Here is a 27,409-nt window from a genome sequence, read left to right on the forward strand (position 1 = left end):
GCGTAGAGGGTGTCCAACGTGACTTTGTTATACCGGATATTCGTTTTGTTCGTTTCAAATTCATAGGAATCTATACGCGCGCTGGCCCTTCTTCTCGCCGGACTCCCGACCACGCCACTAATTTGTCAGTCACGTTCGTTCAAATTTGTCCGGCTAAACGGTTCGCAAATTACGATAAAATCATCCATATTTCAACGAATAAATTATTGGTAGCTTTCGTTCATCGAATTCCTCTCGAAATACAATTGTAAATCACTTACGACGGCTCGATGAAAGCAGAGAGAAAAAAGAGAGGAGGAACGGTTACGTATTGTAGCGAGTTGGTCTCTACGTCAAACGAAGCCAGCGATTTCCTCTTCGTGGAATCGTTATATCCACAATATCAACAAGTAATATCTCGGAGAGCGTAGGTTGGGATTTCCAGAACGCAACCGATAACGACACAACGAAAACGCCACGATAGCGATACGCGAGGAAAAAAGATCCGATCGGGGAAGACCGTAAGAAGAAGAACGCGTAGTCATACAAACGATCGTGACCCTTTCTCTTTCGATGATCTTTACCGAGTTGTGAGTTTATCCTCGATGGCCACACGAGCCAATGAAGAAAACGAAAGGAAAAAAACGGAGGAGAAAAATAAAGAGGAAAAACACGAATTCGATAAACTTCTCGCGGCGATGTTCATTTACGTAAGAAGAAAAGCAACTTTAACTCCGTGCCGACCGTATCGTTTAAAGATCGAACACAGACTCAACGATCGACGTAGTTCTCCAACTTTAAATTCGGTCGTCCGAAAGTTTCCACGTACAGGTATATACGGAGGCGACGAAAAATTCTTCTTCCCGCTGTCTTAAAGCGTCGACACGCCCTTTACTCCCTTATACTTGGAATTTCGTTGGGTCTGCCTTAAGTTCAGCCTTATGTAATCAAGCAAAGGAGAATAGAGAATTCGTAGGTCGAACTACGGCAAGCATCTGAGCATCTTTCTCCTTAAGTAACTTACCTTTTCACAGTAGTTTTCACGTGGCGCGCGATATTCGTCAGATATCCCCTTTTGCATTGATCCAACTTATCCCATTTTCCATTCTCCTCCCCCTAACGTGCTCGCGGAATGAACTTCCACTTTGAAATCTCCAGCTCGTGATTCGGGTATCCTTTTGACGATGTAATTTACGATAAAGGATAAAATCGATGACAGACAGACTTCGTTTCGAAACACACAGACTTCGATGGCAACGAGATGATAGCGTAACCCCACAAACGAGGTGACTGCATTCGGTGCAGAAGTAAGCAGAAATTGCGGAACGATTCTCTCTCTTTTTCTCTTGTCAACGTTTGAACGGATAGATCGTTACGCGAGGTTACAACGTGGGAGATCTTGGTTACCCGATATACACCTGAACTCGACGAATCTCGTAATCGATCGGATCGGGAACGAATTACCTTGCAAACCACGGTTTGTTTCCCCTCTTTCATGAGAGAGTCGGCCTCTTCGTGGTTGTACGCTACTGTGTTATCAGAACGAGCTGCGTTTCTACGATCGTCTGCGGTTCAAGATACCGTTCACGATCCGATCCAACGTCAGCTCGTGTGCACCTTTTGTGTAGCTGCACGAACGTTGTGGAGTGGATGGAAAAAGGAATTTCCATCGTTCGACGCCGGGGCTAAGTCTTTATTAAAAAAGCTTCCATCCCAGAAAGCATTCATCGCTCGAAGCGAACGTTGATGGGATCACAGCCGCGTATAATTTTCCAGATACATTTACAGGAAGACATTTATTTAAAGGTATCTGCTTCCAGTGAGATTAGTTCGCATTTTCGTATCCGGTTCGGTTGAAACCGGGATAAAGTAGATGCTACCCGATAAAGTCTACGGTAAAAGCAAACTTTCCTCTTAAATTTTTTCTCGCCATCCGACATCGTACGACCGAGTAAAGTGGCGATAATGATTGCCGATACCGCGACGTCGATGCAACGGCGACCACCTAGTCGCGCTTCAAATCGAATTTTTCTCGTACCTCTTTACATTTTTGCAACGTTGAAAATCCAATTTATCCACCCCCGCTTCAGCCCACCAATCGCCGTCCACACCCCACGCGTACTGCCTTTGTTTCAGCAGGAATTATTTTTGTATAAGACCAGATATAAGCATTAACAAGCTCGATATCGATCTCGGTTGTTCCATTTTTATTCTACCGCCGCTCGGTTTGCCAGCGTTTCATAAAGAATGTACGTTTCGCGGCAGACAGATGCATCAGTCGGCGATTGAAAAAAGTCGCTCCAGGTACTTGCAAGTATGTAACGGAGGATATCGTCCGTTCGTTTCTCAAGTTCGGTGGTATCTTTTTGTTTCGCACAAAGAATTCGTATCGCGTTAACTCGTAATCTCTGGATTTCCGTGGAAATCGTAACTATGCTACTTGATAAACGAATTAATAATATAAACGAGCGAAATGTAATATCATCGAGCTCTCTTTTTTGTACCTGTTCTGTAGCTTTAACGATGCATCGTGTTTCAAATAGGATGTTTTTCTTCTCGAGGATCAAGCCCGTACAACGCCGTCAAACAACGTACGTGGCCAACCGCATAAATATTTCTTTAAAATGCATTTTACGTATTCGAGGTCTCGAGAGGATAGGATATATATGTACGTGTACACCTATCTTGCAGTGGATCATCTCGTTGTTTCGTCAAAGTCGTTATATCCCTGTTAGGCAGCGTATAATCTTTCAACGGAGACGAGATTGACATTGTATGCATAGCACCGCGAACTTGTCAGAAGGTAGACGCGTCAAAAACCATTTTACACGTGAATCCAACGAGGAAATCTAATCTAGCTCCGGAAACATATCTGCTTCAGCCAGGTAAAGATATTCTGGCGTTCGACGTTGAAGGAACCACGAGTAATGTTCGTCAATCGAAGCCAACGCCACGTGACGCTGTTATCACGTGGAAAAGCGAGCATGCAATCTTCGTGTATTTCACAAAATAAATCATGCAACCGTCCACGAGTTTTTATCTTTCCTATAGAATGGCGGACGACAAAATTCACGTACGACCGTCCGTGTGTATCAGGCCCTTCGTACCTTCAAATATTCATCAGGAGAACGTTCAATATTTAAAGGCTTTTAAATGCATGTTTTACCGCAATTACGTTAGCCACGTTCGCGCACGGTTGTGTGCAATTAGATACGTTTGCACTAAAATTTTCCCTTCCGTCGTCCAACGAATCGGCCGTTACAACACGCCAGTGTAAATTTACATTTTTCATACACGCTCCTGATATAGTAGTCGCAGTCACATTTTTCGATTGCTTTTTTACCCTTTTTTCCCTCTATCATTCTGTTCCTCCGCTACTTCATCTCCTTTTTTGCATATATCGGTAATAATGAAAGGCCGCTGATTTTGAAAAATGCACGGTTCGGTTGAGGCGAGCATCGAGCTATTTTCATGCCATCCACGTTCACTATACATACACACATACAGATACGTAGATATAACGTATATATATACACTAATATACTAACCGTCGTATGTCTTTATCCATTTTCTTAAGCCAGATCAGGTGAGCAAATTTTTGTGAAACGTCGATCGATGTCGGACGGCCACCTTAAGTGGATGACGCGGCCCAAGGGGCATCCAAAACGAATTTGTTCTAGCTCGTGGTGGCATGAGCCACCTCGTTCGCCGTATATAACAATCAGGGCTTATCACGGTTCGTCAGTAAAAGGCTGACGAGGCGTGGGTCAATCCCAACCCGGTCGATAAGGTCATCGAGCTAGCGACCAGAGTCATTTGCCAACACCAGCCAGGTACCTCGTAGAATTATCCTCGTTGACGAGCGGGCTGGGCTTAGTGGCCGCATTAGGGGCTCGAAATTTCTTCCGGAAATTCACCTAAGATGGACGAGAAACACGTTCCACGTGTCGCACCGGATAATATACCGAGCTCAACTGGCCCGATTTCTAACGAGCCTGATTAAAACTTCGTGCACTCAGACCTATGGAAATCTTCCGGATCGAATATTTTTTATGCTAAACCATCACGATAAGGCGAGCAATTTTTTTTATTTATTTCTCGAGTGGAAGAAGATTTTTATTATTAATCTGTGGTTGTTCTTGCACATAAGATGGATAGGATTAAAAAATAATTGAAAATTGTAATTCTTGTAAAACACTTTACGATATTGTATATATAATTTACTAGGTTTGTTCTACCCCTTCTGATAATCTTCTTTGATTATCGACGCTTAGGTTACTGTTCTTTCTGTTTTTCTCTATGAAAGGGAAGCATGACTGGGGCACAGAGGGACCAATTTCAATCGCGTTTTTAACCTTTAATTCCGCTACTGTTTTTGCAGTTCTTTTGTAATAACCGTAAAATCAAGCGTCGTTCGCGATAAGCATTCGTATCGATCCTCGCGGCATCGGCGAAGAGCTGCTACAGCATTGCGCTAGGTAATAGCTACACAATTAAAATATCGTTATTGCTAAACTGCTTTAATCGAGCGTCATAAGAAGCATGTAGTTTATCTAATGCTCGAAAGGCTGCCAATTAATTTGTTAATCTCTTGGAAAGTTGACAACGCAACGAAAATAAATTATATTCAGCTAATTGCGAGATTCGAGTGTAGACAAAACGTTCCTTCGTCGGTTTCGCCGCGAACTGTTTCTCATTTCCTATCGAACCGAAAGAACAGGACGAGTATATTTAGTGAAACGAATAAACGGATGTGAAACGAATGTCGATTCAACCGAAGATAAAGTTTGAATAGCTTTTATCAGAATTGCCATCTAAAAATAAGTACATTAAAACTCGAAGTAGTTACCAAGTGTGATTACGATGGAATGTCTCCTTACATTTTCTAGGTCTTGATGCTGTGAACTTCTAATTCGTTAGCTACGCGCATCAATCTTCATCCTCGTTTTCACTCTTGTCTCGTTGCCTCTCTGTGCAAAATTCAGGGAAGAACGAGAAAATCAGCATGCAAATGAGACATCGTTTCGTATTGCCAATTGAAACATACGATATACGATAATCGTGTCAGCCACGAAACTAAAGTAATATACAAGACTTTAATGGAATTTGTATTTAATCTCTCCGAAAGTTGGATAGGTTTTCGACAAAAATTACGAGAATACGTGAAAGATGGTTTCCGGTCAGTGGGTCGGCTTTCTGATTGATTGTCGTTACGGAATCATTTCACCTAGTCGTGGGATTCATCCCCGGCTAAAGGATTGCTTGCATATCGATGAGGTTGTAAAATGACCAGTGACATGGTCAGCGCTTCGAATTACCGACGTATGCTGTACGTGGAGTCGAACAAGAGAAATACGAGAGTGACACAGACGCATAATTGATTCGCATCGGTGGAAAGTGTCTTCGGAGATCTAACGTGACTACGACCGATCGTACATGTCTCCAACCGGAATTAGGAGTGTACATCCTTTGTGCTTGTGAACATTGATATCTGCCCGTCGTAGTAACGCGATTCGGCTTCGAGTCACGAATCCTGTTCGAAAGCTGAAACTTCCGAATGTTATATAGTGCTCAGCTTGCAACTCGTTACACACTAACCTAACCTGTGATGGCTAAACTAACATTTTGAACCGACAAGTTGCCGTGGGAAAGGATACCATGTTCGATGGCAGCTTGTAATTTAGAGAATATACTAAAGTGTATGTCAACGAAATCATAGCGTCTTGGACGAAATAATACCAATCAAAGATCAGAGATTCGGAAACAGTGGACTCGGCCTTGCCTCGTTGACGAGACTGCTGGAATAGATTAGAGTCATCTTTCTGGAATAATGACGTCCAGATCTGCTGGCTGTTGGTACACGATATTAACGATTCAAATTTAGCACGCCCGAATGCTGGCTGCTGATTGCAGGCTGAAGGCAACTTTGATTCGCGCCACCTTAAATCGGGTCAACGGGAAATTGTTCCTTGAAGGAAGAAGTAAAATGATAAAACGATTAAAGAAAAATTCTTTAAGCGACTTCCACGATGCTTTCATAATTGCATTCGGAATCCGTGATACCTCTGATTACACGGGATTCATTGCGTTACCAAATGGATCGAATAGATTTCATCGAATTGCATACCGGATGATGTAAATGTTTTAATTTAGGAATTCGATCTTTGAATGCATCGGCCGGAAGCCTCTCTATTCCCCAGCGGTGTAATATTCTAGACAAGTCAAGCAGGAAGATGAAATCACCGTTGCGCCGGGTAATTCACATCGCATTCCAGTTTGGTATCGAATCTCTTAATCAAGTGCGTTTGATGGTGTGCATGGTAAACATAATCGAGTGCCGATTAAAATCGTCTTCAATAGAGATATACTCGATTCGCGATTCTGAAATTTAGTTTCGATCGTTTCTAACTGCCGTGCAAACCAATAGTCCGTAACAAATCGTTTGGTTCTCGTTCAGTTTAATTTCGTCGATAGAATCTTGGGTAAAGGGACGATAGGATAACGGGAACAATACATCCCTTCGACGACCACAGGTTTTTCCTCTGCGGTAACGGATCGTTTGAACATCCACTCTACGTCAATTAATGGGATCATAATTCTTGAATAGTTTCGATGCGGCGTAATAATCAATTAGTGCCGATTGGGCGAAGCGGTAATTTTAATGTGGCAAACAATGCCATTAGCATGCAGCTATTATCGGGGACTGAGGCTCGAATTGTGTCACGACGAAATTATTCTCTATCTCCAGAGAGCTGGAGAAACATAGAGAAAGCGATATGAATGAAAATGCTTATGCACCATGAACCCATCGCATTCCGCTAGTATTTTACTTCAATAAAGAGGCCCGGTTATATTACACAGGAACGAAAATACTGTCTATTGTGTGACGAAACAGTACCGAGGTATAATTCATTACTTACATCTGTCTCTTACTTGGCAGAGCTATGCGAATATCGATTTGTATAAAACCAAGAAGATGTCGAGATGGTGTTAAAATAGCCAGTGTTAATAAAAGGGGAAAAAGCTTTTAAACGAAGGATGAAAGAGCGATGTGTCATTATTACGAAAGTTATGAATAATCCAAGATTTCTTATCCGTGATTTCCGAAGTGGAATTTATATGAAAACTTTATTCAACCGTAAATGAGATTAACATTGTGCGACGTTCGTAACATATATATATATGTGTGTGTATATATATGTTATTTATACGTATGTACATACAACAGACAGCGACTATATCATCGAACATCACATTAATTAATCCATCGCTTTAACTTACAATAAACGAAACGATCTTGTCAAATAGTGTACGCTCAAAGAAATATTATCGTTTATAATCAATCGGAGTAATCACGATCGATCCGTTTCATATGACAGGGGAGAAGGGGGATTCCTCGGTGTGTATCCTCGATGCAGTCCATACGAGCATTTCGTTTACTCGCATCGAAATCCGTGCACACCAGCTTGATAATACCATTGGGTTTATTATTTGCAGAAACTGGATTATCCTCGTTGACAATGTGTACGGATACGTGAAACAGCTGTCTACCTAGGAAATAGTGGATTAGCTTGGAAACATGCGGCAATACTAACGCTGCGAAACATCGTGGTCCAAGAAGATCGCCTTGCGTTCTTCGCGAGGGATTAACGAAAACCGTCTTCTATAAAGGATTTATACTATATAATTTATAGATCGACGAACAACCGACATAGAAAATATATGTACAATAAAATTTGATGCGAACAATCATCGAGAACGAAAGATCGATACGCGATTGGCACAATCAAATTTGATTTTTAACACGGGAGGATAAACTCGTTCTAACGCGATACGCTAAACACGATAACTTCGCTCGTCGATTACGAGCTTCGAACGATGAATTTTCTAAAAACGTGAAACACGCTCGCCAACAAATTCGATAGTTTGCAACAATTTTCCATAGTCCGCTAAGCGCCGATTCCTTCTATGGTATGTATAACACCTGAGCACGGCCATTTCGTGGACGTCAGATAGAACTAATTTAGACATTATGAGCAAGGTCGTCTGTGCAGAGCAAGGCAATAGAAGATAATGTCGTTAGGCTGTGCTGTATTACGTCGGGATTATCACGATTAATTACGCGTACCTGAACGTGTAGGCCGAATATGCAATATTCCATTAATCTCGACAATCTTTGTCCTTTTTATAATGTGATATTAAACGTTAGGTAACGATGGAATTCTCGTCGATTCAACTTTTACGTCTAACGTAAGACGTAAGTGACGCAATTCGGCTCTCTGTCTTTCGTTTCTTTCGTCCTTTGTCTTGTTTTCTTGTTTGTTTTTTGTCAAGTTGCTGAAACAATTCATTGAAACTGCGACGATCTCTCATCGTTGCTATTAACCTAACAAATTTCGCGAGCGGAGAACGAGAGAAATAGTTAACGCCGGTGACCGAATAAAGTTGTCCGCGGAACATCGTTGGAAAGTTTGACCCGGCAAAATGCGCCAGATCGCGACAGGATTATCGCCATTAATCGTACCACTCGTCGCAGGACAGATTACACAATTACACTTTTACGATCGTGATAGTTACACACAGCTTACACATTTACACATATCACAACGGCTAACAAAGGTGGGAAGTTTAGTCGCGGGCGAAATATCAACTTTTGAGCAAACACGTGTGTATACGTTGAAGAAACGTCGAAATTTGCGTTCGTCTTAGAACGGTAGAGAAGAAGGAATCTTATGTCTGAGGGAGGATGCTTCGGTATTCTCGCGATACAACGAATACGTGAGCGTCGTTCGAAGTAGCTGTTCGAGCATCCATGGTTTTAACGATACACCCTAGACCAGTTCCGTTATTTTACAGAGACATCATTCTCGTAGCTCGTTACATACTTTTGTCTCACTTCCCCGTATACACGGATAACACACGCACGCACACGTACACGTCTTTCACTATCAATTATTCGATTCAATTCCTTAACGATTACTTAACGCGTATCACGATAACGTCGCTCACCTTCCGAAGATCAAAGGCTGGTGATTTCAGATCCAACCGGAGTCTGTCGTGGATACAATTTTGCCGGAACAAACTGCACCTGCAACGTCATAAAATTCACGCGCGCAACCTGGACATTTATCCTTGTTTCTCTCGTCGAATTACACGGCTTTATCTTCTTCTCTTTCGAAAATATCACAACGTTCATTTTTCTATATTTCGAATGGCACACGTGGCGGGGCACAAAGATCAGTTCGTTGCGGTGGAATGCAGCACCAGTTTCAGCGTGGTGAACATCATCAATAGCGCACTGCAAGCCATGACAGATGGCGACGAAGCGATGCTGTGCTGCATCGCAGCTGGATTATCTCCTTTGAACACGTGCACCAGAACCCGCGCTGGTTGTGCGTTACTTGCCTCGCAGGTGTAATTTCCGGAATGACGATCAGACGCACGAGGCACCTCCAGCCAACTTTCGCGCCCTACCAAGTCCGTGCTGACATTGACCCCTTGATCGATGTCGTAGTTGATCATCCGGAAGTTATGATACCAGAATAGGTAGGAAGGCGTTTCTGTTGACTTTTTTACGAGACAGTGAAGCTGCAGGGTGCTACCTGGCCTCACGAACTTCTCCGAGGGACCAGCTATCTCTGCTCTGGCCTCTGCAAATGGTAGAACGTGACGTGTCAGACGTGAGTAGCTTACCGTTCTATCCCATATTGTTTACTAGGGTCCAAGGCGGTTATGAGCACTAGGAAGGATGAGGTATGCATCGTGGCTGGTTAAGGGTTGTACGGGGATAGCGTACGAAATCCCACTCACTTCACCCTCTTCCTCGCTCTCTCTCTCTCTCTCACTCTGTCTCTGTCTCTGTCTGTCTGTCTGTCTGTCTCTCCTTCTCTCTCTCTCTCTCTCTCTCGCACGTTCTGGTTCTTTCAACCGTCTCATGGACCAGGCTACCTTTGTGCTATCTCTTCCGCAGACTGACACCCCAAACCCAAGAATTTTAAGTTACCCTTCACTCGTACCACGAATTCGATGTCTCTCTCTGCTAAACTAGCCCAGCCCCGTCTACCTTTTCGTTTACTCGAGCTATCGTACTCGTCTGTTCGCTCACCGACGCAGACTGACATGACAGCCCTGAGAACCCGTTATAGGGTCAGGTGTGATGGAACACTGTAAACATGGGGCAAAACCTACTCCATCCCTAGTCGGATACACTTTTGCCCATCCGCCTTCAACCCCCGGCGACAGGGCTTCCGTTTCACGACGTGTCACGGACGAACGCACGTGAACAGGAGTGTAGATCGAGTTTTAAGCGCTTCTCTGCGTGATACAAGCACGCTCTTTTGAAGCGTCCACGCTCCAAGTGGTTCTCTCTATATCGCGATGGACCATTGAATCCCGAGAGTAGACGCAAAAGAACGCGCGTTCTCGCTACGTGTACCACGAATAAAAACAAATCCGTCACGAGCTAGTCGGACACGTCCGAAATTTATTAAAACGTCACGATTCGAGAACGCTCAGGATTCCAACGATGCTTCGCTTTTTCGTTCCTATCGTACAATACGATTTTCTCGCGGAACCAATACGTGAATTTTAACCGATCCGTTAAAACGACTGAATGAATTTTGTTGTTTATACGCTTCGCCAGATTGGCCAATTTTTGCTCTCTCAACTATCCGTCTGCTTCGGCTTTCGCCGTTTCGTTATTTTATTCGTTTTACTCGAAACACTTTCCCTTTCCTCCTTTTTCTCTCTCCTTTTTTTTGTTCCAATCTTTTCTCGCTCTCCGAGCATTCAATTATGTCGATCGAATCATCCGGGCTGTGTAGTTCGTAATTTAGTTTCTTAATTAATTTCTACGATGAGAAAGAAATTATAACGCGAGTCTATATACCAGGTAGAAATTGAGGAGCTTATTAAATGTGATGTGATCTAATCCCTTCTCCGGTCTATGTTGAAAGTTTTAAGGGTGATGTAGCAATATCGGATGATTAAAATTAGATCTACAAGGTGCGCTTGTGCGATCGTGAGCATACTTGGAAAGGTCGATGTACCGTTAGGAGGTGTATTTATCCCTAGACTTTGAAAATCTTCCATTTATCTTTTTCTTTTTCTTTTTTAATGATACGATACGTCTAATTAGGCCTTAACGAGACGTTATTAAGGCCAACTTTTGAAACTGTCTTCGTGACAATTGATAGGATCGTTATCGATTCAGAAGTTACCGGAGAAGGTAAATTCCTTCCAAACCAATGCCCTCGTTAAATACGTCTTTACCAACTTCTTATTCTTTGGTAATCCAATCTGATTTTCAGCCACGAAGCTAGTACGGAACGCGCATACTGTTGATTCCAGAAAGGGCTCGATCTATTCTCCTCGATCGCGTTTTAATTAGTGAGCAAGCTACGTAATCCAATTTCTTTTTTCCTCTTACCCTTATCCGTTCCGCCGTTCTTTCAACGAGAGCAATCGTTAATAATCAGAGACGATGGAAATGTCCTGAAAATGCTTATTCGATCAACTCGAATTAATCGATTAATTGCATTAACACGGGAACTTGCCTTTGTAACTATTCACCGTATGCACGAATTACGTCTGAGGGGTATGGGCGCACGTATAGTCAGACACTCGCAGGCGATTGATTTTCCCCGTTTTTTCCAAGCAGCAATGGTATAGATCGTCGTTTCATTGAAATCTAGCATAAAGTACGGGTGTTCTATAGTGGAAGTATCTCTTATTGATACTGCGATACGATATCTCGACGAGTGTTTGAAAAATTTTCCAGGCCACTATCCGAAGCAAGCAAACGATGAAATTCTTTCATAAGTTTCAAGGGCCATGACGTTTTATCGTTGACATCTTTTTAAATCTTTCACGGGGGAAGTGGTTCGTTGAAAATTGGATGAATGGGCGGCAATAATTTATGAAAGAACGTAGTTTTCAATGGGAAGTCTTTAAATTCGTGCCGAAGCAAAGGGACACAGCGTTAATTAACGAATCGATTTCACAAATTTGCGGGACATTGCGCACGAATCGTTCAACGAAATCCACCACGGAATATTTCATTCGGTTATTCAGCGTAACATCCCTACTTGTCCCTTGCAATAAAACATTCGTAACTATTTAGCGGTATATAAAACACTATAATCGAAATGTCCCGACCGTGATCCCGTTGTACATTATCCTCAGATCAGAAAAATCTCGGCCCATGAATTTCAAGTGTGCAAGAAGGAACGTAAATATTGCACGTCCCGGATTTGGGTGGGGGTGGAGTTGAGGGCAGGAGAGAGTATAAATATTAAAAGTACCTGAGAAAGGTTCTAGTACGTATCCGTCAGATGTCACGACAAAAACACGGTCCCGGAAACCAGGACAAAATTAGATAGTAACTGGCGTTCGCTCGCGTGCATACACACACACATACATAACACATAAATACAGATGTATTCTTATATATGAAATATACATATATAGATGTAGGAGTATATATATGAATCTATGGATATGGATATCGAGAGAGCGTACTTTCAAAAACTAGAATCTAAATGCAAATACACGAAACACGCAGAGACTGAGAAAGGGAGAGAAAGAGAAATAGTAAGAGAGAGAGAGAGAGAGAAAGAGACAGACGGAGAGGAACGTCGCTTAAAACGGCGACGCCGGGACCAAACGTCGTAATTCACGAAACTTCGGCCTCCTTGGTCTGATAAAAACCGTTTTCCCGCTATTGATCGGCCATCTGCTTAATAAAATCCAGATAAAAGTGCTTGCCAGTCTTTTTCTACAGGCTCTCGGACTCCGATTGCGTCGACACGTGGAGCCTGCGTAAATGGAAATGAAAATGTAAACACTGTAAACCGTAGCCAAAGAAAACAGAAGAGCATCGAAATAGGGAATGACCGAGGAAGAGACTAAGAGGAAGAAAAAGAAAAAGGTGACAGGTAGAAATAGGTGATCTGATAAAAGAGAGGGAATTCTTAAACTGCTGTTTTCCTTTTCTGGTGGTAGCGTATAAGGAGAAAGAGTTTCTGCTACAGATATTCCGGTGTTGGGTGTCTTATCAGGAAACCGGACGAGAGTGTACTGTCTCTAAGTAGCGACGTTGCTCTTTACGTGCCCCCCTTGGTAGAAAGCATTCCCACTTTTCGAGCTCGCACTGCAAAGCCGTTCAACAAACGGAACACGCGTTACGGTCTATTTTATTTCCAGCATTTAACTGTGTTCTCGTATTATATGATATTCGTTATTGTAGCTGACGTAATTGCGACCGGGCAACAGTGAAATGCGAAACGCGACACTAAAGAAAAGAATGATATTAACGGAGAAAGAACTGAAATACGTAATTGTGTATGTATATGGGCCAAGACATACGTGTGGAGGTTACATAAATGGAGAGAGACAGGAAAAAGTAAAAGAGAGAGAGAGAGAAAAATCATACGTCGGGTCGGTCATGCATGTTGTTAAAAAAAAGAGGTACACGATCGATACGAGTAATCGAACCGACATTTCTCCGATGTTTATCCACCGTTGTTGAATATGATTGTGAACAGTGAATACGGAAAAAATGATGAAAAAATGTTCTCTTCGAAACATTTATTCCAATTTCATTAACTATTCGACGAGATAAACTAGAATTTAATTTATTCTATTTAATGGGTCGGGAGATAGAGTAGATTTTCAACTGATGACGAAAATTTGCGCGAGAGACTGAAAAGCATATAAAAAAAAAAAAAAAACAAAAAAAAAGTAAACGGGGAAAAAAGGAAAGAGGATTGGAAAAATCGGACAGGCGTCCATCGCAGCCGTTATACGCGATAACCGAAAATCGGGCACAGGCCACACGCAAATAGCTTATATCGGTGTTTAATATCACGCTTACCGACAACCTCGAGGAACAGAAATATACTAGTGGGTGGGTGGGTGGATACTTGGCACTGGTACAATCCAGCATCCCTCGGTTGAACGTATTTTATTTGAAGAGTCCAATCCTCGCTGTGGTGGAAATGAATTGCCTGGAACCGCTCGTCGTTGGCGTACGTTGTCAGTCCTACGGTCAGTAACTCCTGAACGTTCTTCCGCTTGATCCACGACACCTGGAGAGCCGGCAAAAACTCTCGTTAACAAGAATGATCTCTCGCCCCGAACCAGAATTGGTCATGAAACCGGAGAACAACGAAAAAGAAAGATCCCATCTAACGACAAGGGATTCACCTCTGTGCCTCTTTACGTGGAAAACAGCTAAAAATTTCAAGTTACTACCAGCGGAATGCATGGCCTGCCTTTATCACAGATCGAATTTTTCATCATTTGTTCCCCACGAAATTGGAAATGTTCTTCCTCCGATAAAAATCGCTCGATGAAAAACGAAGGGGAAGTAATTTAGTTCCTTCTATATGTACTTCACTCTATCGACAAATGTGCCCCGTTACGGATCCAGATTTTAATTAATCGCCGGTGCTTCCCTGTGTGTACAATAATTCGTAACTATCGGATCTATCGTGGTAGCGAAAACGATTTCTTCGAAATAAGCCAGCTTGATATTGCCCCAAGGAACAAATAAGCACCGTGTCTGTTCACGACGCTCACTATTCACTTCCATGTAATATCGGGGTCCCCGGTCGCGGCCTCTGCCATTGTCTGTCTATTACGGTCAGTAACTATCGTCCTGACGTTATGAGTACTAACGTTGCCATTAGTCACAGCATTTTCTATCTATGGCAGTACCCCGATATCCATTTTGTCATGGTCATTAACTCTTCTTCTTCTCTTGTCCATTGATTCTTCTTGGATCCTCTTAACTCTGTCGAAGAAAATGACTGCTTCAAAACGATTAGAGTCGAGTCGAACTTAAACGTTCCTCGATACAGGAAAAAGCAAGAGGTAAAATGTGGCAAGTTCTTACGGTATAAGACGTAGTGGTACGTTATATACATATAACGTGTGTAGCGTGTGTATGTACATATATATTTTGCATATATTATATATATTGTATATATCAGGTTGTCCCAAAAGTTGCTTTTGTTTTCTAAGGAAATAATAGATGCACAATATTTTTTTATATTATTATAAATAATAAAAAACAGAATATAAAATAATAATATAACTTTTGGGACAACCCAATATATTTATATAACATTATAATAAATATATATATTTATATTTATATAACATTATAATATGTATATATATATATATTTATATTGTATATATACATAACACGTAATCAAGCAACTTTCGTAGGAATATCGACATACACACGAGTTAAACGCTTCGGACTATTCATTAGCTTGGTTCGCAAGTTCGTGAAAATAGAACTATCGAGTTGCGATCGTAGTTTGGTAACTTTCGGAAACTAGTAACTGCCCTGTAAATATCGTGCGCATATTACAGTCTAGTAAATGTACTACATCAATAACGATCAGTAATTGCCGTACGCGGGTTCTCACTTGAGATTCTGTGTACCTGAGGGTAAGCAAGAAATGCCCTCGGCCAGAATAATTTCTCGAACTGTGACACAGGATGATTGCACAGCTCGTGACTAGAATTGATTGAGGCACGATATACCGTGTGACACGCACTATGAGAAATTCTATCTACAGGTGATTCGCGTTTATTCGATAAATTATCTAGTATCACTCGGTTCGATCACGTCCGATATTATCGCTACTTTAAACCCACTCGCTTTAAAAGTACCGTATTATCTGGAAAATCGATATCCTTTCATTCTTTAACACTTAGCATTATCACGTCGCTTTTGTAAATGAGCTATAATTGAATAGGAAACACCTGTTAATCAATCGATGTGCGATATTTATTCCCAAAGTTTGTAAAGATTTTCAAATGACCTTAAAACGTCAATGGCATGATATTAATGATTACTCATGATTTAAAAATGAGCCTGAATGCCAATGATCTGGGACGACCTTTCATGACTTTCGAATGACTTACGCTTGAAATGATATAATTTTTCCATATCAATATCCAAGTTAGCAAATGTTATCACATGACGCGTGAGCTATACATTTCGATAAAAAATTTGAATGAAAAAATGTTATCTTTAACAAGAGGTTAGATTAAAACTTGTCGCAATGCGGGCTAGTTGAAACAAAAGCTAACCGCGTAAACGTGACGTTTTTTTTTTTACATTTCGCGCTGCACGTTCGCCCCTTGAAATATTGACGCGGCGAACAATTTATAAAACTCATATTACGCATGGCCATCGGGGTGTAAATAGGCGATCCGTGTAATGTACCGTGATTTTTATTCTCGCCGGGGCGATTCAGTGACTATTTCTACGTTTCACGCCAAGCTTTCCTGTATTTAAAAGCGCGCAAGCCTATTGCAAGAAGTGCTATCAACGAGGATAATCCTCGGAGCTTGCCACGAGATGATGGCGTTCTCGTAGTTGGAATTGGCCGTGAAATGCGAAGAGAGAGGAAAATAGATCCGTCCCCTACGATAGGATCTCGTCTCCTATACGTATTTATGTCTATCGTAAAGTTTAGATACCTTGTAACGAGGGGCACGAATGTTTTTACTCTAAAATTGAATTCTTGATGTTTGTCTACGTTGAAATATATAATCTTGACGCGATAGATACCTCTAATCTTCTTCCTTTTAATACATCGTTTCTTTTACAAGGATCGGTCAATTATATTTTCCGAGCTTTTAATCTTTTAATTTGCCCTTCAAGAAAGAGAGAGGGAAAAACGAAGACGAAACCCAAGTAATTCGCCAAGCTGCTCTTGTATCAAGAAAACGCAAGGCACTCCTGCCTCTTCTCGAAACGATATCAAACACTCAGCGAGAGATTAAATGGAATGATTCGGCTGCCACCGCGTGGAGAAGGATTACGCGACTCGAGGTAGAAAAATTGAGCGTGGAATTGGAGAGGGAGAGAGATTTGTCTTCGGACGATAAGACTCCAACCCGGACGTTGAGCCCAACGTGTCGCGAAGCTTTCCGCGAGAATTGCTCCACTTGCCACGCGTTGGTCCTTTAACGCGTACCCCTCATTAACATTTTACCTTCATATTTCATCCGCCGCGATACTTTATATATGCCGGTTTGCTTTTAAATTCCGACGCAATTTTTCTTCGCCGCTTTCAGTAAGCTTCCCGCCTATACGCCAACGCCGACCTGAAGCTTTTACGTAAGACGCCACCTCGTGAGATTCAGGTGGCATTTAAATATCAGAAATGTATGCCAACAAAAACGACTGGGACGATTACCTAGATCGTGAGAAGTATTGGCTACATCTCGAAGAATAATGAGAAACGACGGATAAACAGCCGACACGGTGAAAGAGCGGAATGAGAAAGAGCGGCGTCTCCAAGGACGGTTTCTCACGTACTCTCGAAATTTGCTGACGGAACTTTCATCGTTCTTACTCTGTTGAAATATTCCTAGGAATAAAAAAAATTTGAGAATAGAGGAACAATGAGAAGCAGAATTCGTGATAACACGTGCTCCCATAATACGATGAGTATCGTAAAGAAATTCAATCGGTCCGTAATCAAGTAGATAAAAGGACGCGATGATACGCTATTCGACTCACGTTTTCCTTTAAACCTTTCAGAGGTTACCACGCCCAGCCTCGAATCGATTACACTTCGCACTTGATTAATGGTACACAAATCTATAAACGATTCGAGAATCGTGGAATGTGTTACGTATAAACATGCACCGCAGCGAAATCGTGAAATTCCTGGAAATCCAACCGCGATATCCGTTTCGCGGGACTGAACGAAAGCTGAAGCCGTGCTCCCCTGCTTTGCGTAACTTAGGATCGGGTTAAATGACTGTTCTACTCGTGGAGAATTCCTACAAGCACCCGTTAGTTTGTCATACCAGGGGCTCGAATTCGCAGGAACGACGAGGTGGAAACGCGAAACGAAATGGGAGAATTAGAAAAGACATGTTCGCCACCGCCAGAGATTACAAACAGTTCGATCGGAGGTGAAACTGAGGGTACATAGATGTGCAATGTTATCCCTTCAAATCGTTACTTGTCATAAAAGTGCAAAATAATAAAATTTATTTCGTTGAGAAAACCATAGCCACTGTATCATTTCAAATAAACTCGACCACTATGCATTGTATCGGAAAATGTGTTACTTTTTTCTCTTTCTGTTCAATTTACGAATGAACAATACATATTGATAAATAAAAGTTCACAAATATTGATCATCAAGGAGCGAGTCCCTCTCTCCGCGTTCCCTGCAATTTTTCTCTTTTTTCTTTTTTTTTTTACGCCCATATAATGCGTATGGAATGCGAACTATAAAAAAAAGAGGAGTAAAAATGCGGGTCTCATCACGCGGACGATTAATTTAGTTTCCGTCGGTGCATCGCGATAAATATTTGTTTCATAAAAGCACCGTTTTAATTAAGCCACATGCATTTCTATGCAGCGGCGCGCCGCTCCCCTGCAGCCTTCCATTCGATTTACATCCCGCTTAAATTATTATTAAAGTCCGCGCGCGCATAATGCATGAACAGCCGCGAGCGTACCACCCGGCTATCTCCAGAATTCGTCACGAAACAACTCTTTAGGATTTAATGAATCGGAAATGAAACACATGAACCAAGCATTCATACGCGAATTTTGAAAGGAGCTTCGCGTCTCCTACCAGAAATACGTGAACCGCGTTCACCACCTTCACTACAGTTGTCGCATATTCTCTTTGACCGAACATGAATCACGGTCCGTCTAAAATAAATTTCTGAGGTGCTCCCATCATTTCAAATTCTCCGTCCAGTGGCGTGCGTCTATAACTTTCCTTTTCGCTTTGCTCGTCTCCGTTTTCCCATCTTTAACCACTAACGGGGTGCATGCCTGTTGCGTAAGGAAATTTCGAACCAGACGTTTCCCATCCACTTTCCCAGTGTCATATTTGCAGTTCCCGCGGACGAAGTAACCGAATACGTCTGCGGGGACGCGTGTTACCGTCTTGAATGAAACTCCATAGGTCGAGGAATTTGTGCACGGAGAGATTCTCGAATAGTCCCGACGAAACTTCGTCAATGTGTATCTTCCTCACCTTAAGGAGGAGCGATCTGAACCACGGAAACCCTTTCGTGCTGTAAACACTCAAACACTCGAAGTCCGAATGCAGATATGCAGTTTGTACCATTAGAGACTAACCGGATGTTAGCTCGCTATCCTTTGCGAAACACGTACCCCTGGTTATTAATACCGGCTTTCAGAACTCTAACAACATACTGATACCGTTCGAACGATGTAAATTGTTCAGTGGCAATTTGTCCAGTGGGCACCTGCAGGCGATATTAATTGCGACCAGGCGAGACGAAACGATGAAAGAGAGAATTTTAATAGGAGGTCTAACAAAGCTCCAGAAATAACCGGCTTCGAAGGTCTTTTATTTTTCGTGATATTCTTTTCCCTTTGCATCGCATGTTCTATTATCGATATTGCAATTCCTAGGCTCTTAAATTTCCCCAGCGAAACACGGTCCGTTGAAAATTACGATCGTATAAAAGTAAAAAGTTAGTACGGAGCAAATGGACAGGAAAGAGCTTCCGGACAGGCGTTCGCGCGAGTTGCTGGTTTCCCGGGGTCGAGAGCGGAAACACAGTAGCGAAGTTTTGGCCGTCTATCTGAAAATCAGTCCTTGTACGTTTGTCGGATCTCAAGACACCCTTCTAACGGTTCACGCTTATTGAGCAATTCCCCGACATGAATGCAGACACAGGCTCTCAGCGCAATGCCTTACATCGCTTTCACGTTCTCTCCGCTCCCATCGAGCTCGTGCATCGCGAGCCCACCCAATTACTAGGATACAGATCGTTAGTGATTTCCAAAGAGATTCCCCTGTACAATGCAAACTCGGCTTCGGAACTTCCCCTTTTCGACCCGCTTTACCATGGAAGATGCTTTCACTGACTCGCCGTAACAAATCGCGCGTGTACCTATCTACGACTGAGATTCGCTAACTGGGAACGTTCACCAACATCGATGACAACAACGACAACGCTTATGGTAGACCCGGGTTTGAAAATAAAACAGTATAAAGGAAGGTTACAGCAATGTGTAGAAACATGAAATATAAAGGGCTAAAGTATAGAACCAGTTACATAAAGAACTAGAACATCAAAGAGCATAGAAACTCGATCAAAACTGATCATAGTCGCTTTGACTTCATTTCTGTACGTAGTGTAATGATATTGGCCGCATGTACACTTTTATAATTATTTAACTACTGTCCGTATGAAATCGTCGCTACCAATAAGCTATAACGCAAGTCGACTGTGTGCGCGCTCTTCCATCTGCCCACTGGAAAACCTCTGATTCGATCCATATTAATGATCCTCGGCCGAGTTCCAACGATGCCGTTTCCACGATGTGAATTTTCGTTCGTTGGAAGTTGCACAGAGTTCTTGCGATGGATACGATTCGGGCACAGGGTTCAACGAGAACAACGCCTTAATGTACACGTAATTTCCAGTCGCGCGTAGATTCAGATCGCGAAGGAACTCGGAGCACAGTGTCCGTGAGTAATTGCTATTTTCTTGCCTTTAAATCGTGCCACGGCAAGATTATTATTCATGAACCAAATAAACTATCGTATTGTCTGTAACAACGTTCGCCTGGCCGTTCCGTTCCGTTGCCTCCCGTTCTGTGTTCACGTAACTTGCCGTTAAAATAAATTCGTCGAAGCACGTTCGCTCTCTTAACCAACATTTATAGAATAGCGGAACGCATTTCGCGATCCAACCAGACATATCTGGTCACTATCGTCACGGTTTCGCGTGATATTTTCATCGACATTTGAACGTGAAAGAGAAAATAGAGAGAGAGAAACAGACAGACAGACAGACAGAGGCGAAAGGGCCAATAGCAATCCGACCGATTCGATATAATTAGATTTACATCGCGTTTCGGTTTCGTCTCGTTTGAATGGAATCCAAATATTGTTGTAAATTATGGGTAAAAAGGCGGCCACGACCCGCTTTAGCCCTTCGATTTTATTCCCGTCGGCCAACCGAAGTTAACCCCTTTTTTTCGGAACGTTAGCCTGTCGTTACTTTCTAACGAACTATGGATATATATATATATTTGCTATATATGTATATATATATATATATATAAAAGATAGAACAAAAAGAGAGGCGGAGACGGCAACGACACGCATTCATAAATGTGAAACTTTCGTCGGGCGCAATCGAGATAAAAGCTTCAAAGACCGGCAAGTGTTGTCACGTGATGCGGTGGAACGCGGATTATCAAGCTACCGTTTAACCAAAATACCCATTACCATAATACTGGCTGCGCGAAATGGCAACTCGAAAGAATGGAAAACATGCGATAGCGAAACGGAGGGGAAAAGATGGAAGAGAAATAGAAAAAGGAGGAAGGCCTTGGGGTCGTGAGTATTACTTAGCGTTGATGAGAGCCTTAATAATAAAAGGGGAAAAAACGGAACATGGTAATCGAGGTTACTGGAATTGGCGAATTAATTGAAACGATGCTATCGCGGGATTCTCCGAGTGACCTAACGTGAGAATTTATAAGGGGAAACGAGCACGTTCGTGCGAATCGAGCGTTCGTTCGATTTTCGATCTGTTAATTAAAGAGACAAGAATGCGAGACTAAAATAGCCCCGGCTTTATTAAGTCTCTAGACGATTTGTTTATCTTTGTCAAGCTACTATATATACGCACGTACTCAGAGAAATAACGGATGTCGGTTTACATTGAAGAAGTTGCCCGTGAACAATGAGTCGCGGGACAAAGAAACTTGGAAAATCGAACCGTATGTATGTAAATTCCTGTAGTGTTTAAATGCTTGTCCTTATTTCGTCGCTTCACCGCAATTCCCCGTGTCTCGTGCAACATGTACGATTCCTGTACGCGAGACACGTGGCTCTCTAATGGGCAATGCCGCTTCAATCTCGTGGAGCAAGTAGCATAGTATGTTTCACCCATCGATACGATATGTCCGTGCGCTTCTCCTTTCTATTCGCTGGCTACATAAAAGAGATTTCATATAAAGGACAGGCAATCTTCGAGGGATAAGTCGAAACGTACATAGACTTCTTTCAGTTCGAAGACGTCGCATTCAATTAGAAGGCAAGGCTCTTGCAAAATTGCAAAAGACTTTGCGCGCGATCCGGCGATGCACGGGCAGCGATACGGCCGGTTTCATTATCTCGTACCTTTCTCCATTTTCTTTCTCTTTCTCTATTCGCTTTCTCCTTTTATTTCTTCTTCTTTCTCTACTTTCCCTTGCCTGCTCTCCCTGTTTTCTTCTTTCGCTCTTTCCCCAAGCACGCAATGAAATTTTATACGACCGAGCCACCGAGCACGTAGCGACAATAGAAGTAGCGTGCGAATTGTTCGACGGCGACCTTCCTATTGATTTCCACCTGCGTCGATTTAACTCGACCTCCGTACTCACCCTCCCAGCCATCGCTTTCCCCTTTCCATTCTACTCATCCCCCACGTTCCTCATTCCACCTCGATGATGCTCTGTGCTCGACCACCAAATTATTGCGTAACGCGACTACTGCGCGCGCGGAAAAAGACAAATAACGCGGTAATAACTCCGTGAATATCGCGGAAAAAACACAAGAGGGAAATTTCCCTGGTTGGATGTCATCCATCCGGGCAAAACAGTTTTCGAATGGCGGTAGCTGAGGTGCTCGCGGAACCGTGCCATTTCTATGCGCGTGCACGGGGATGAACAAAATGTCAAGCATCTCGTGAGATTGGATGGGAAAACGGGCTTCTGCTTGCCGAACCTTTCGCTCTGATTTCTCGTTTCCCGAATATAGCGACGCGCCTTAATGGCGCGCGCATTGTCGATCTTCTACTTCTCTTTCTTGACGATGACAATTCGTCGGTGCATTCGGGGTAACATTCATCGGAACGTTTCCCTTTTCCCACGTTTAAATCGGGAGAGGTCGGCCGGAATCGTTATCGTCCGGACGTTTCGTGTTACGTGCACCGATGATATTAATGCGAACGCGATCGCCTCTCGAGCGTCGGAGCTAATTGCGCGCGACATGCAAAGTTTTCGCCATTGGAACGTAACGCGTAACACAGCGGCGATAAAGTGCCGCGAATATGCGGCTTAATGAAATGGTACACGCTGCTTTTCACCCCTCCACTCGACTTTTGATTGCGTCCATCGTATTTATGAGGCACAATCTATACTTGCGGTCTCAGGAAATGCTTATGCATTATGGAATTTCGTTACGAGTCACTAATTTCGAAAGAAGCATGTTCTTTCCCCTTCCTTTTTTTGTTTCGCTGTGTTTGTTCTTCGTCCAACGACCATAAAACAATCAGCCGTCGTCACGAGCTATTAAGCTCTGTTTCATTTGACGTCTCTTTTTTCTACTTCACGGCGATATCGCTTCGATAAAAATGGAGAACAAAGTTCGAGATAGCGAATTGGTTCTCACATAGATTCCCGTGTTCGTGTACCGCGTTCCGAAGTCTCGGCTTGCAGGTATACCGAAGCTAACAATGGCTGAACCCGGGGGAAGCGACTTCGTCTAACGAAGGGAAACGCAAACATTTTATTTCGCAACTTTCGAAACTTGTCGAGCTAAACGAAAGAGGCTGTGAATTCTCTCTCGGATTCGTCTTCTTTCTTCTTTCTTTCCCGCTAGCTTTATTCTGCCCTCCTATAGATTTTCTTTTCCTTCTGTAGCTCCATCGAAAATTTCATTAAGACATTCAGGCCGGCACTGAGTAGTCCTCTATTTTGAACGTTGGATACGTATTCCCGTGGAAAGGATAATAAAATATCCACGAATAACCGACGATCCATAGGATATAATTGAAAGCTATTAACATGTTATTTGACGGGCTTGTAAAATCTTTTGTTACTTTTAACAATACAACCGAGGGATGAAAGAGATACAACTGAAAAGTTAAAAGTCCCGTGTCGCCCGACTCTTTAGATTTTAATTCCATTTTATCCAATCGCGTGCCACGAATAAACCTTCCAATTAAAAGTCTCGACTGTCTTCACTTCAATTAAAATCTTTCTTTCGAGCCGATGTATTATCCTCCAATTTGGACTCGTTCATAATTGTAATAATAACGAGGTTTAAGAGGATCTACACAAGATAGCTAACGATGATGAACCTAAACGAGAACAGCGACACAATTTACGTACAAAAATCTGTCATAGAACTAAAAAAAAAAAAAAAAAAGAAAGAAAAAAGAAAAAACGAGGCTATTTCTTTGATTTCTTCTGTTTCTTTAAATCCTATCGTTCGCTACACCTCGGCTACAAACCCGGCACGAACAGCCACTAACCCTCATTTCCCTCGATTCTCCCAAAGGCCACCCCGTTCAGCTCTAACGTTGATATGATAATAACTTTTCTGCTCACTTGGGAACGGAAATCGCGTAAAACCCGAACTCCGGGTAATGCTTTTTGAAAAACTTTTTGAAGAATGTTCCGCGACTTGAATCTCACCATTCCATCCCCCAGATTATGGACGACGCAGGGTAGGAGAGCGGTAGATCCAGATTGGGCGGAGATCACCGTGGAATTTTCGGTACCGAAGGTCATCGGAAGCGTAGGCGGTAGGTCGATGTCCAATGGTTTCATGCTGGCTTCTAACGAATTCCCGTTCGCCGGGACAACTTCCGCCGTGACCGCTGTCGGGTATTCTGAAAAATAAGCATTAAATCAAAGGAATGATTGCCATGTCGTTGCAGGATTTAGGATGGTTCTCCTCGGCACAAAGCTCGTCGTACCACCAGCAGGATCCTCGTTAAGAGGCTTTCCTCTGGACTTTACTCAACCCCTTTGCGCCTTACCTATCGACCCCTTCAAATATTTATGCGCACCTCGTTCGAATAGCCCCAGAGGATTTGTTGAAACAAAGGATTGTTCTTTTCTCGTGTTTATTTGCTAACAGGGAATGAGAGGCGTCAAATGGAAATGTCAGAGAAAGAAGACGTATAAGAAGAATTGTGGACGAATAGCTTTTCGTTGTTTGATCGAGTACGATTTATCGATGGGTTGAATTTTAAACATTCAGTTAACCGTAGAGCGTGCTGGAAAGTCAAAGTTAACTTCCGTCGATCTGTCTTTCTACGACGGCTTGTAGTTCTAACGGGTTTATTTGTTATCTCTCATCGAACAAGTTGATCGAGCCATGAATCAGGACAAATGTTGATGACCGACCGTGATAAGCAGCAGAAAATACGGTCAATCAATCGAAGTTAATTTTCATGATGGATAGGATTAACTTAATGCAATAATTCTTGTCAGAGGAAAGCTTAAAAAATTCGATGGAAGTAGATCTCCTTTTCGAAGGATAATACGACTCTCGAATCATTTTAATGATAATTTAAAGTTTTAAGCCGTGGAAGGTGGGTAACCACAGACTTACTGTTGCTCGGGCAAAGTTTGGGAAACTTTCATCTTCTCGAAAAGAAAAACGTTCTCTTGTCAGCGTCGTCGCTTCCTTACTTATGCTAGTGGGACGTTGGCGGTTTTCGTTCCTTCCACCGGTACATTATCCCTCCAAAAAAAAAGAGGTAGAAAAAGAAGAATTAAAAGCGCAGATTGCGAGAATCTTTTACGTGTTAGCACTAATTGTGTTATACCAATACACGTTTGTATTAGTTACATTACTCCTCTTTATCTATACATACGTATGAAAAGCAGCGTCATGATACACGTTTATGAATCTTTAACATACTTTCGCGATTAATTTTTATGGCGTTGGCATAAAAGCGGATCAAAAATTGCAATTTTAATAAGACCGGAATAATCCCGAGTACAGTATGCATAAGTATATCATTTAAATTCCGTCTGACTGATCATACGCGGATTTAATAGCCATCTAGTCAGCTAGGGTGCAATTGCGCGAGATATGCGCATAAAATTTCGTAGGATAAATGTTAAAAAGCTCTTCTCGACGAGTTTTGCGAACGGTTAACTGTCTTTTCACGAGGCGAAGCTGGATTTTTCGCGGGAGTTCGCGCGGCGAGGTAAAAGTTTAGTTCGGGGATAAGAAGAATTCCGTGGCGGGAGTGTTTAACGAATGCAGCGAGTTCGCTTTGATTCTCTTCCTCCATTTTCTTTTACCCGATCCCTATTATTCAATAGAACGTCAAATTTACTAGCCGAAATTTTTCCATTCGTCCGACACTCGATCTAACTTCGGACTCTCGAGAGCCGTCGGATAATACATATACATATGGGAGCACCGAGTGAGACGGGTAAAAACAAATAGCGAAACTTCGAAAGGCTATCCGGGAAAAGTTTCATTATTTTCAAGAACGTGACCGTGCCAAGAATTTCTATTAAAATAATAAGAACTTAAACGAGCGATCCTGTTATGGAGCGTATCTATACCATGGTACGTGAAGGCAAAAAGTCCCATCGAGGTATTTTCGAGTGAAAATCTTGTTTGAGGCGTTAATTTTTTTCTACCAGCTTATCGAAACTCTCTTTAAGCGGAAGGAAAACGTTGCTTTTACGCGTTCCTTTTCGTTCCTTGTTGCATAATTTAATTAATGGATGGTCGGGCTGAACGAGGCAATCAACATTTTAAAAGATAGCAGCCGCTGGTGTTATATTTTGCTCGACGTAAATCGATTTCACCCAGGCATGACAACCAGATTCTTGTAATCGTTCTGACCAGCTCGTTAAACGAAAATCAACCTTTATACCGAAGATAGTGGAAAAAAGGAAAGAGTAATCCTATGACAGGAATAATCGACTGTAAGGTGTCGTTATTACTGAAAACTTGGGAAATGAGATACTTCTGGGGCTTAAGGAACAGCAATATTCGTAAATTCCCATGCGCTAAGCGTCTTTCAGAGCAATTTAACTACCAACTTTTCTCCAACGTTCGCTAAACTAGAAATAAAACACCACGATGTCGAGCTCGTTTGTTTCACCATAACTTCAGCATGCCGCACTCTCTTTCTCTCTGGTTGGCAACTTCAACTACCCCGGCTGCGAAAATTTATTCCCAATGCGAGACAGCACGATTTCGTGACGTAAAATAACGTGAACATTTCCTTCGCATAGATTCCTTCGCGTAGGAATACGGCAAGTACGCTTTTCGAAGGTCGTTTCGCTTTCCAGAAATCTCAGAGCGCGACGAAGGTGCAGGTATCACGAGACACGCGTAAATCGCGGCATTGAAGGAAATTTCTCGACGATGTTCAAAACGTCCCGGAACAGTACTGGTGTTTCCGACACGTCTTACACACGGTACGTATAATAAGTATCGTGAGTTCTAAACACGTAGTACGGTACATAGCTGCGTGTAGCCTCGGGCATAAGCTTCATCGGGTAACAATCATGAAATATATCGAACGCACCGTTCTCTGTATTTCGCCTCTGTATTTCTCTCGCATTGGAACGAGCCGTCGGGTAAACTATTTTTCGGACCAAAATTCTACGTTACACGAGCAAAACGAACATTCA

General features: G+C 42.5%; 1 protein-coding gene across 1 annotated transcript in view; it reads right to left on the reverse strand.

The window, feature by feature from the left end:
• Nucleotides 1-7,065: 7,065 nt before the first annotated feature.
• LOC100651538 (lachesin) overlaps nucleotides 7,066-27,409 on the reverse strand; it is a 33,157-nt gene continuing 12,813 nt past the window's right edge. Inside the window, exons 3-5 of the mRNA XM_003400032.4 lie at nucleotides 24,431-24,627; nucleotides 13,853-14,066; nucleotides 7,066-9,629 (exon numbers count right to left, since the gene is read on the reverse strand). Coding sequence (XP_003400080.2) covers nucleotides 9,217-9,629; nucleotides 13,853-14,066; nucleotides 24,431-24,627 — 824 coding nt within the window. The 3' untranslated portion in view covers nucleotides 7,066-9,216. The remainder of the gene's footprint in view (nucleotides 9,630-13,852; nucleotides 14,067-24,430; nucleotides 24,628-27,409) is intronic.

This window comes from Bombus terrestris, chromosome 13 (genome assembly GCF_910591885.1).
Source record: "Bombus terrestris chromosome 13, iyBomTerr1.2, whole genome shotgun sequence".
In the NCBI taxonomy this organism is placed as follows: Eukaryota; Metazoa; Arthropoda; class Insecta; order Hymenoptera; family Apidae; genus Bombus; species Bombus terrestris.